This window comes from Camelus ferus, chromosome 8 (genome assembly GCF_009834535.1).
Source record: "Camelus ferus isolate YT-003-E chromosome 8, BCGSAC_Cfer_1.0, whole genome shotgun sequence".
Classification (NCBI taxonomy): Eukaryota; Metazoa; Chordata; class Mammalia; order Artiodactyla; family Camelidae; genus Camelus; species Camelus ferus.
Window position 1 is genome coordinate 36,785,237 of NC_045703.1, and position 12,962 is coordinate 36,798,198.

General features: G+C 33.1%; 2 protein-coding genes across 8 annotated transcripts in view; one reads left to right on the forward strand and one right to left on the reverse strand.

Annotated features, from left to right (window-relative positions):
• CEP85L (centrosomal protein 85 like) overlaps positions 1–12,962 on the reverse strand; it is a 217,633-nt gene that overhangs the window by 103,484 nt on the left and 101,187 nt on the right. The gene's annotated exons all lie outside the window — the stretch shown is intronic.
• Positions 292–10,996, forward strand: PLN (phospholamban). Of its 2 annotated transcripts, XM_032484779.1 has the most exons (3): positions 336–448; positions 7,444–7,561; positions 8,459–10,996. In XM_032484779.1, the coding sequence occupies exon 3, from the start codon at positions 8,556–8,558 to the stop codon at positions 8,712–8,714; it is 159 nt and encodes a 52-aa protein (XP_032340670.1). In that variant the 5' UTR covers positions 336–448; positions 7,444–7,561; positions 8,459–8,555; the 3' UTR covers positions 8,715–10,996. The 2 variants fall into 2 exon arrangements, with proteins under 2 accessions (XP_006188072.1, XP_032340670.1); XM_006188010.3 differs by lacking the exon at positions 7,444–7,561 and having other exon boundaries at positions 292–448.

The window sequence follows — 12,962 nt, forward strand, 5'->3', positions numbered from 1 at the left end:
TCTCACTATTAAAATTCCTATTACTTTAACTCTTTTAGGTCTTCAATATTATCCCCTCAGCTTACAATTATTTCTGAGCCTAACAATGCATGAACCTTTAAAAAAGAGCTTTCTACCACCAAAATTAACTTTTTTCATTTATCTCCCATATACTTTTTAAAATTAAAAACAAAAAAGGAGGCATAAAGTGTTAATGACCTTTCCATACCTAACATTAAGATAAATGACATTCTAAAAAGTTTGGTTGTGATAAGACCATGGCTAACCAATCATAACTTCAGAATTCCTATGTGACATCATCAGACCGCCCTAGAACTCTTTTTCTCCTCCACCTACTTCAATTGTTCCCATAACTCTGGTAACAGAGTCAGAAAACTTTCCAGCTAAACGCCAACAGCACTTCATACAACTCCCAATACTCTATACTGTGATCATCACAACAGCCAAGGTAAGCAGATTTCACTGACTATGGCAATTCTTACTTTCTAGAACTCAAATTTATTAGACTTTGTAAAGAGTTAATATTTTATAAATTTCAGCTGAAAGTTAGACAGTAAAATGTCTGACATAAAGCTTATTTTCTAAATAAATGCTTACCCATTCAGTGATAGTTAAGAATAAGATTTAACTTAGAAATGATAAAGGTTGCATTCAACTTTGATCCTGATTACTGGTTTGTCATTTTAATTTAACTTTCACTTTTATTTTGCTGTTCACAAGTGAATTTCTGCAAATTAAAATATCTTTCAATGATGTTACCATGTTTGGTGGTAGTGGTAATTTGATTTCTCCACACAAAAACAATGGTTTCATTTTGTTACTTGTTATTCTGCTAAGAAGTAGGGCAGAACTAGGTTGTCTTTACATCCAGAATACTGTGAACAGTTGTGTGATTGTACAAAATGAACGTTATTGGTATGACTATTCCAATATTACCACTATGATTCCTTACAGTGAATATTAATAGAATTTAAGAATACATAGCACAAACTACTTTTAAAATGCTTTTGAAGACTTTTCTCTCTATATAAAATCCAGTCAATTTCTAAAAAAAAAATTCAGGCTTTTAATAAATCGAGTTACTTGTATTAAAGTTAATATTGTATAATAAATAACAAGTCTGGACATTTCAAAACACTTCTCAAAAACATGTAAAATTCTTTCTGAAGTTACAGAACATTCATTTCTTTATTCTAAAAATAAAGAGATTATTTTGGCAGTACAAATATTCCTAACTATCTCATTTGCGTGAACTTCATAAAATAAATGTTTATTCTGCCTATAAGTGAATATACTTTTATCAAATTACTATCCTCCAGTGTTCTTCAGTTTCCTCTCTTGCATTTAGAAGGTGGGGAGGAGGATGAAAAAAATGCCCAGGAATGGAGATGCCATCATAAATTTTATAACTTCTGTTTAAATTCTACTCCACTCTTGATGTTACAATCCTCAATTTAATACATGAAATGTGTCTTCATTCTCAAATTTCAGTCAGGGCATAAAGGATATTACATCGATTTTATTTCATTTTTATTTCCATATATGTTAAGATAAAATTTACCTCTAGGTTCTAAGATCCTATGACAAATGTTAAATCTACTGCTTTTTTACAGACAAGAACTTTATAATTCCTTAAGCAGTTTTCCTTAAGCCATGCAAAAATGCATTTTTACTCAAGTGTCTATCAAATTACATTCTCACACTTCAAATGAGATGTTCACAAGTTCTTTCATAGTACCAAAATTTCATGTCATATATTGCTCCATAAAGTTGAAAATTTCTAGAAAAGCAGAAATTCTGCTATTAGTTATCTCAGATAGTGTCCAGACTAACAGAAATTATAGTTATAGTGACTGTTATTCAAATTTCAAACACAATGCCCTAGGGCCAGACATTATGTCTAAACTAGTTCAGCTCTATCATAAGATGAATTATAAGTACTGTCTTTGTTTCATGTGCTTTAAAACTTAGTGCTTTTAAAAAAGTATCCAATGAAATAAAAGGGAAGAAATGTGAAAGATGTTTAAATTATGAAAGACTGATTAAGTTTCAAAACCATGTGAAAAAAAGCTAGAGTACTTTGCTTTACTAAGAGGAGTCACATGACTATCATTTCCTAAAACTCAAAGATCAAAATTATTTTAAGAGTATTTTAGTGGACATAAAGAAAAATAATATTCCAGAAAAAATTGCATTTAATTACATATTGATATTGTTTCTTAATCTCACTAATTCATTGGAGAAAGGAGACTATTTGCATGAACAAAACAGCTTCCAAAAAGAATTAAAATTGTAACGTGTTAAATGTATTAGGTAAAATATTAATTATGTTACTAATCACAATAAATTATGTAATGTATTAAAGTTTTAAGTAAAAATTAAATATAGATTACCTAAATTCGACTATATATTTATTACCAATCCTAGAAATAGAGGGTCAATTAAAACTTCTTTATTCTTGAACAATTTGCTAAATGCACCATATACAAGTATCTCATTTGATACTCAATTCCTATATGTTTGACACTCCAACTCTAGTTTAGGAAACAGATGCCACAAGGTGAATTGCCCAAGGTCACAGAGCTAGAAAATGGGAGCCTTGGCAGGAACCAAGATTTTATAACTCTAAATCACACACACATCCCATCCACTATTCAACATGGCTTAAAAATAAGTCATGACACTGGCAAAACAAAATAAAGTCCTCAGTACTGTTAATGGCACATTAAAAGGCAAAGTCAAAGGATAAAAACTTCTACTTTAAAACCACTCCATTTCATTTAAAGTTAATTTATGCATGAGGCATTATGTCCTTAAGACCCTATATAATATTCTCCTCATCATTTTCAAAGCCAGGGATATAGAAAATTATAGATGTTCTCAGTTATTAAGCGGTATGTCCTGGAAGACAAAACTCAAAATAACTGCACAGATTTTAAAAAAACAGTAACATGTACAATCAATCAAAGTTTCCTTTTATTTAATTTATTTCATTGCTAAAATACTCATGCCTGTAATCTATTTAGCTTTGATACCTAAAATCCAGCTTAATTTCTCCTCAAAACTTTTCACAAAAACCACACTTTTCATACTTTATTCCAGCTCCGTATTAAATCCTTAGCTTTCCTCAACTTCATTTCTGACCTCCTCGTATTGTACAGTTTAAAATATTCAACCCCCTTTGTTTTGAGGTGCTTGAACAGAGGAATCTTGCTTTATTTATGCTAGGAAAATCACTAACTTTCATCTAAACTATGAATTAACATAATGCTGATCATACCAGCAAATTAAGTCTAAAGGTTAGAAATCAAGGAAGTGATGCCTCTAAATTACAGTGACCTAGATCAGATAATATGTGGTCTCTTGGAACATTTCCAGAAATAGAACATTTCAATGTTCTTACCCTACATAATTCTGAAGCATGTATCACCAAATAAACACATGAAAATGAGGTCGGGATATACATCTCCACCCCAGTTAAGTACACTTGTAGTCAACTGAGGACCTCTAGTGCTTTTTAAAATGTATTCCACCCTTCAGTTCTTTCAAAAAAAAAAAAAAAAGGGCAAACTCATATTGGTGGGGGTATACTTAGCTGGCATTCATTTTCCTTAAAACTTGCCCTACACTTTCTCTCCACATGCTTTTCCCCTCAAAGAAGACTCTGAAGTATCAACTACTACAAGGTTAAAAAGTATTTTAATTGCAAATAAATTATTTTGAACATAATAAGCAGATAATGAAGACAAGCCTACAGACAAAATAGCAACAGCAATGTGCCAGTTTCAAAGAAAAAATCTCCATGCTACCACTTAATGAATTTTCCTAAAGGCAAAGCTTTAAAGCAAGGGAAATATTTCATTATGAGGTCACTTTAGGGATTGAGAATATGTTGATTTTTATGTTTACACAATTCTTTTCATAACCAGGCAGAAGCAGCTTGAAGATTCTTTCAAATGGCCAGTGTGGACCAACAAAGCTCTGGAACCTTGCTGTCACAAAATAACTTCAAACACAACTTCTAGATGTAGCATTAGGCCATCTCACAGGAAATGACTCTACCCAAGTGAATTTTTGGATGCCATCAGGTTGATGACCAATCTAATTATGAACCTGATTTAATTCAACAAATCAAAAAAAATGATGTATACATACACAATCGCTTCTGGATTACCTTCAAAAATGACAGCAAATAGTAGGGGGAAAATAAAAGCCAAATAATCCTAATATAGACAAGTCCTATAAATTCAAATCTATAGAGAATTCTAATCTTCTGAACCAACTTAATGAGAAAAAATTTCAAAAAACTATGCCAGACTGTCATCTTGTATGTTTATTACTTGAATTTACTAGCAAGATATGCCCATGTTTACTAAAAGAACAAACAAGCAGACACAAATTAAAAGGAAACAAAATTCTGAATGCCAAAAATGTATAGAATCTCAGGAATTTATGACTTCAGCAGAGGCAGTACCAAAAATGAAGTTCAGTAAATTCTGCAAAGCACTGAAAAGTGCTTAAATTATATGGGGATTGCTACTCAGCATATACAACATGGTTAGAATATCAGTTGTCTAGCAAGTCATAAAGCAAATACCGGAAGTTTTCAAAAGTCTACTAAGGTTCCTTTTTGCACAAGAATGTATCTGATGTTACGTTGAGAAATAGGACTCACTGCAAAGTGAGGACTACCGCAGAAGCACACAAGGTAACTTTCACCTTTCAAAATGTTGCCTAACATGGCACAAGAGATCTGTTGATGGATTAGAGTTGCCTGGGGTTTTTCTCTCTCCTTCCAACTCAAAAAACAGAACACTATCTTGAACTTGATTGCATTTACTTCCCAATTTCACCTTTTTGAGCAAAAGAGGAAAAGTGGACAACCAAAGGCTTTATAAATCCTACAAAGAACGGTAAAGAGTTATTCTTCCTATCCCTCCCCAAAATTAGACTAAACACAGTTCCCACAGACATACAAGCTACTCTGTGGGTACTTTTCTGCCTCTTAACATGTAACTCAAAAGACAGGGATCTGGCACTTTTCTACAACCAAATTCCTATCAAAGTATCTTTCATATTTTCAATATTCTGATTCTAGGGCCTGGATGGTGAATTAATTTTCAAAGTATTCTTACTCCTTTTGTCCCACATCTAATTTACACATATTGTCATACTTCTAAAAAGGGGTGGGGTAGGGTAAATTTCAGTTCCCATGGTTGTTTAGGCCAGATGCATGTTCAGAACATCCCAACACAACCTATTTCCGATTATCCCAAAAGAATGCTCTAAAAGATTAGATAAAATGAAAATAAACTGAAACTATTTTTATTGGCTCTCAATAAAATACTACTGTATTAACAGCTTGTCTCTAATAAAGGGAAGAACAACAAAAAAAAAAAGACTGAAGGAGTTGAATACTCATAGGATGATTGTGAGTGCAGAGAAAAAAATGATAAACAGTTGACAATCATGCCATAAATTATAACATGGTGAAGGTCACAGAACTCTAAAAATAGGACTGTGCCTTTGTTCCCACAGTTTTTTTCAATTCTCAGCATATGACAGGAAGCCTCATCTTTTAGGAACAAATTTTGGCTTAATTATTACCATACAGATTTCAGAAGTTCCACAGAATCAGGACTCAATACATTTCAGATTGTACCACTGTAAAATAAATTGCATGCATACAGCTAACATTTCAGCATGCAAAGCAGACTTAGTTTTAGCATAAGGTTATAAAGTGACTATAAATCACTTTAGAATTACAACATATTTTTAAGTTTGATAAGAAACAAGACACCATCTTTGGTTGTCTCCTTTATACTCAATTTGTCTCCAGGAACAAACTATCCTTTTCCAACAACAGTTGGCTGTTGAAGTATCATGAGATCATCTTTAAAGTATATTCATTATATATCCATCATTAGAGAGCTCATCTCTTCAGGGCACACCTCTTAGTACTTCACAAACACCAAATACCCATTTGTAGAAAGCCTAATTCAGGTTAACGTTGTTTATCATACAACACTTTATTTTAGTCCTCTAAGATAAATCCTCTAAGCCTCATTTTCCTCATCTGTGAAAAACAACAGCAACAAAAAAAATCAGAAACTTTAGAATATTGGAGATTATGCATTTAAGTATCAAATTCTATTATTTATATAGTTAATTTTTTTCAATCACAGCAATATCCATGATTATTAATAATTTTCTAAAAATATTAAAGTAAATCATAAAAATCCCTTGTTCAACTTCACTGATTTATTCAGATGGTACCAATTTTGCACTAAGTACTAGAATACAAAGTAAACACACGACTCTTTACATTCATGAACTAGACTTTAGTCTTGTTGGGGACACCGGCATGTAAATCAAAATTAGAACATAGCCTGACAGCCATATCTTGATGTAGGTAATACTAAAGCCCTACTAAAAACTAGCAGAGGTGATACCAGTTCTGCCTTAATGATTAATGGAAGGTTTCATTAGGAAGTGATATTTAAACTGGGTCTTAAGGATTAACTGAAGTTTGCCTGGCAAAGAATCAAAGGTGGAGGCAGGAGGAGGGGAGACATTCCAGGCAGAGCCAGAACAACATGTGCAGAAGACAGAATCATAAAAGGGAATGAAGTATTTATGGAAAGGTGACATGTTTCATGTGACTAAAGTACCACTCATCAGTGTCAGCGTAGAGTGACTCTTGTATATGCTCTGTGATGAACAAATGGCCTGCTCTTCCTTTTCCATGTTTCATCTCTAATTTTAAAATCCATACCTTTTGCACTATTTAAGTTCTGAAACTTCACAAAAATTAAGTTCAAATAGGAATTGCCAATGCTAATTCTTTACTACCTTCTTAACTGTACTCTTATATATCTCATATAAAAAGACTAGTCAAATATATAAATAAAGAAAACCTTCTCCACACTACCCAACAGTATAAATCTACCATATCTACAATAAGCAAATATAAGCAGAAACAACCTAATGGATGCATTTTCTTAAAGAACAAAAGAAAATCCCTTTGTTTCTATAGTATTTTATCTGAGGAATTCAAATAAAGCCATTAAATTAAATACATACCAAGTTTAAGCTGCCATTTTCTACATAGGAAATGTCACAGATAAACTAAGTAACAGCCACTCGTGTTGGACAATGAAGAGTATATGCTACAGAAACAAAGGTTGTTATCAACTCTTTGAAAAAATGAAGTTTGACATAAGTTGGCTGCTTGGATCACCTCCCTACAGGGCAACACTATGAAGGAGACCAGAGTCTCCAAACAAATGAAAGCTTAGTCTAGTATATATTCAAAACTTAATAGAGTCGTGCTGAAATGACAGAATCTAACCACCACATACCACATGATTTCTTTGTAACAATAAGTGAGAAGTTCTAACTGACCAGGCCTGATATGTACCTTCCCCTTTCTCATTCTTTCAGTTCTCCTCCCTATTGTCTTCAGCACTAGTCTCTCTCAGAAATAGAGCTGAAGGTTGAGATGGGCTTTCATGAGCTGTATAGCCTCTAGAGAGAAAATGAAGTCTGGCAGCTGGGCAAGGTAGTAATATCTTGATTAACAATGATATATCAACAAATGTTAACAGCTGTTATATCTGAGCAGTTAATTTACGGCTAATTTTTAGTCTATATCTAATTTTCTATAATGATGTATTATTTTACAATTTTTTTATTAATTAGCACACATAATTAATTAGGCAGCAACTAATTAATTAATGAGGCAGAATAGCTTGTGGAAGCTCTGAAAGAAAGCAAATGGAAACGTTCTTAAGTACAGGTCCTTTACAAATAGCAACTGTCTGTGGCTAGATGGTGAGATAATGATAATTTTATTACTATGCCTTCTGAGTCTGACAGTCTTCAGCACTTAATATCATCTTGTTAAAATGTTACTTAAAGTAGTATATTCTACAAAGCTGTAAATCATAAAAAGGAATGATAAACAGTTGAATCTACAGTTCTGGTAAAACACTTATTATTTAACTATTTTATTTTGGACTGAAATCAACATCTGGAGAATAATTTATTGCATGTATTTCTTTTTATGAGATTTGCTCTGGAGTTATTAATACCCTAATGTTCACAGCAATTATGCTCATAGAGAAATAGTCTTAATGAAAGTATATGTAAGAACTTTCGCCCAAGGGAACAGCCCAAAACAAGCTGCACCCTAAACCAAACTATACCTCTAGTCATTTTGAGAGGAGGACACAAAGACTGAAGTTACTACACTCTCAACATAAGACATCATGGTGATCATCACCAAAAAAGACAGAGAGAAACAGAGAGGCAAAGCAACACACACAGACTTTAGAGATATCTGATGTCATAGATACAAATAATGTTGAGGAAGAGGGATTAACTCTACATGGTTTTACCTGTTCAGAGAATAGGTTACACGTATGATGCTAATCCATTTACTATTTTTACGTTGCAGGCTACCTAAAAGAAGACAGTGATCTCACATTTGGCTGGCAGCTTGTTATCTTTCTCTTCACCATTTAAAACTTCAGGCTTCCTGCCTTCCTGGTGTCATGGAGAAAGTCCAATATCTCACTCGCTCTGCTATTAGGAGAGCTTCAACCATTGAAATGCCTCAACAAGCACGGCAAAATCTCCAGAACCTATTTATCAATTTCTGTCTCATCTTAATATGTCTCTTGCTGATTTGCATCATCGTGATGCTTCTCTGAAGTTCTGCTGCACTCTCCAATGCTGCAACTTATCACCATCAGCTTAAAAATCTGCCATCCCATGAAGAAGGGAAAACAATACTAGAGACCACTTCCTAAGTAGAAGAATTTCTTTGTGAAAAGGTCAAGATTTGGAGCAAAACAAATTGTTAGCAAATGTATTCATCCACTGGATCTTGTAAACATGAAAAGAGCTTTATTTTCAAAAATTAACTTTAAAATGACTATAAGTGTGCATAATGTAACTGTTGATTTTCTCAACAGAGCTTATAAATTGCTATCTCAAATCTTTCCTGAGGATGAACTAGTGGTTTAGTTTTGAAGCTGCACTGCTAACAAGTTCACTTCACATATAAAGCATTAGCTTCACTCTTTGGGGTAAATGTAATTTATACTGTACTGTAAAAGCCTCTTTAATGTTTATTAGGTATTTTGCAGATCTTCACCAAGTATACCAAAATAATTATTCCAATGAAGCATCATCATTTGAAACAGCCCACTAACACCTCACATTTGTTATCTTTATCATCATACAAAGTCTTTGTAGTAATTCTCTCAGAACCTACATTTTAAAATAAATTGTATTCTTTTTCTATACTACACTAACATTTTTTAAAGTTTATAAGAAGCAAGTAGAAAAAAGACCATACCATTATGTAAATAAAATCTGCTTAACTAATTTTTTTTCAAAGAAATATAGAATTCTAGAACATAAACCTGTTCCCTCTAGGACTTTGTGATCAATAGAGGAGAACTGTTGGTTAATTTAACATCAGACAGTGTGATTAGCCATAATTACTAATAGACTAATAGAATAGAACCTAACTGTAATTTAAGGCACTATAGCTAATTATCTGAGTTAGAGCACACAACTTGCCACACTATTGCTGCAATCATGAAATCTTAAGATATCAGAGTGAGTTTATAGGTTGTCTTCTAATCTCACATTCAATGTAGGTAAGGAAGATTAAAACTATATATTATTTCAAGCATTAAAAAATAAAAATTTGTACTAGCTCTCCAAAGTTAACAAATGCTTTGATTAAATTTTGAAATGAGCTTTTTGTCCCCCTATTGTTTATGACAGGATATAACTATTTCCCTTAATCTATCAGCAAGATGGTAAACATCTATTTAGGGGGCCACTACACTATGCTAAATTGTAGACCTAGCAAAGCTAACCACAATTATTTCTTGCTGAATGCATTTCCAATTTCCACTCTGTCATTTAAAAATATCTTCCAACAACTCATAAAACAATAGAAGTAAAAGTTGGCTTGGAAAATATACTCACCAAAATTTGGTAATTTAAACTGACACAGTTTAAAACTAAGTTCAAAGTAGTTTACATCTATACTGCATAATCCAATAATTTTAACTTCAGTTCAAGACATATTACCAATATAATAATTATTAAAGGAGTAGAGAATGTGTAATTTAGTATATGATTTGCTAAAATATGTTTACTAAAAGAATTGGGAAAGTCAATATTGACCTTGGTTTGTAACACAAGTGCTGCTAACAAAATAGTGAAGGAAATACTGCTTTTAAATTTTTTCTGAATCCCTGAGAGGTACCAAAAATGGGAGCAGGATACTTTTGGGTCACTAATACCTGAGGAACAGAGGGAAAGGGGGATTCACACTGACAGAGGGATTTCTTGAGCAAAGCCTCATCTATGGGTTGGATATCCCTAATATCAACTAGAAGAGCTTACGAACAATGAGTGATATATCCACTTCACTGGTGTCAGTAACTACCCAGGCAAAAAGTAACCAAGTGCTATAATTAGCTGCTATGATCTTAAGAAGTAGAAAATGTGAAATAATAAATTCTACCCTTTTCATTATGTTGCTCATTACAACATCAACTTCAAATTATAAACTGTGAAGGTTATGGAGTTCTTCCTAAGTCAAACAGAAATAAAGAATTTTTTTGTTTTTCATTTTTCCTTTAATAGAAACTAAAAGCTTATGCTTGAGGATTACAGAATGCTGTCACTCAGATTATATTGTAAAGCAAAACCCCATTCTTTACATGGAACTTATTTATTCTGTTTACCATAATGTGTAAAGAGTAAGATATAATAAATTATGTATTTAAAAGATTTTAAATACTAAATGTTCAAATACTTTCTACTGTAGAATAAATTCTAATCTTACTTTATAGAATACCAAAAATGAACTAATTTTTAAATGTCTAATGTTGCCTTTTATATTTCATTTGATTTAAAATGATTATTTAATGCAAAACACCTACATTAAAATAAACCTTGAATTCAATGAAATCGCTCATGATTGATATGAACATTAAAAAATCTGAGGATAAGCAGTTTGGTTTTGTAGGTTGTTTTCAGTGACTTTCCCCAAATAAAACAAGATCAAGACTTCCTAGTACAGATACAAGAGGGCACACCTACATAAAATAATGAATTTCCTATTACTCAGAAATTAATTATCCTCTGATTATTTTTGAGTCTCTGGCAAAGTAAGAAAATGGTAAAATTTCAAAGAAAGTTTTGCTCTTTAACAAACAGACACTTTAAAATGTCTAAAAATTATATGCCAGTACTATATAGAAAAGATGACAGATTGAAAAAATCAAACACATTAATAACTTTTATTTATTAAAATATGTATACAAAAATCAATTATATGGTTTTCAGTTACCCAGTGAATGTGTCATAATGTCACATCCTATCTATTGAGAGTGTCACAGTGCCCGTATCTTTCAATGCAGTTATGTTACCTAAAGCAGTAAAAAAAAAAAATTTCAAACAGGGTGCAAAAATAAAAACAAAACTTTCTTTTCAAAGGATGTAACAGAAATACAGAAAATGCTCTCACAGTAAAAATAAAACCTTTTCATTCTTATATCATGTTAGATAAAAACCAAGTCATTTAACTATAAGTCAATCTACCAAATATTTGTATTTTTGATTTACAGAAGAGAAATCTTCCAGTAAAATATGTTGAAATCATTAGGTGATAATATCCTGGCTGATCAAGCCCCTCCATGATTAAAATAAGCACAAAATTTTAGCCTCCTCTTTTTAATGATTGCAACCCAGAACTCAGAAACATCCTAGGGGATATAAGAGAAAAGAAGAACTACTTTGTCAATAAAGAGGCCCCATCTTCACTTCTGTCTGGGAGACCCACCGTGAGTTTTCAGGGCCCCCACAGATGCTGCTGTGTGTAGAAGCAGCACCCTCCATTCCCTGACGACCCCTCCCCTCCAGAAAAGGAAATGCAGGAGGGACTTGGAAAGGGAAACATTCTTTCCAAAGAAAAAACTTTGCTGTTTGTTTTTCTCTTCTGTCCTAGTCCTTGGTGGGTTAGACAGCTTTTAGGGAGGGTGGGAAGAGAGCAGGTAACGTAGAACAAAGGAAAGACCAAAGACTGTGGTGGACATTACACAGGGAGGCCTATATCCTAATCAACTGAGGGCACAGACGGCTGCTCCTCATTCACAAGGGGAAACGCTTCAGAGTTCCAAATGACCTGCACTCTAGCTGATTCAGTAGAAACCACAAGAATCAAAGAACACCGTGCATGTAAGACTGTGAGGCGGGCTCAGTAATCATTCTGGACTGAGTCCTAAGAAGAGTAAAACTTTCATGTTACAATGTTAACCTTTTGAGGGAGTAAAGAAGGAAAGAGTCTCTGAGGATCAATGGGATAAAACGCCTTGACAGCTACAAAGTTCTATACAAATTTATGGTGATGTTAGATTGTGACTTAGCCAAATTCCTTTTCTTAGTTGTAAAAGAGTTGTTTTTTCACGGTGACAGTTTAGCAGTTGCCCTTGAATATCATACACGTTCTCACAGTTCATCAGATGGGATAATTATTATTGAGGCTCTTCCCTTTATGCTTTTAAAGAGACTTAAGAAACAACTAAGATGAGAGCTTTTAAAATACAGTATTTGGAGGCTCCAAGGAGAAGGTATTTAAGAAATTTTTCTGTAGTAGTCCCAGAAGAGAATTAGAAGAGAAGTAGTCATTTAAACATTGCAATAAAAGTGTCTAGGTTTTCTTTACCTGGTTTCATCTTTCTACTCCAAAACTTAAAAACGCTATAAAGAGACCATCCCAAAGAAAGTTAATCAAAAAGTAGAGCTTTTCAAGCACACCTTATAGTCTCCTTCCTCTATCACGCACTGAGAAGAGTTAACAATAAGCTTGCTCCACAAAGCACCTCCAAGCCCCCTACCCTGTCTGTGCACTGCTTCAAGGTCGGGGAAAA

Bases quoted from the DNA above. Each gene is read 5' to 3' on its own strand.
- PLN (XM_006188010.3), top strand. From the start codon at position 8,556: ATGGAGAAAGTCCAATATCTCACTCGCTCTGCTATTAGGAGAGCTTCA.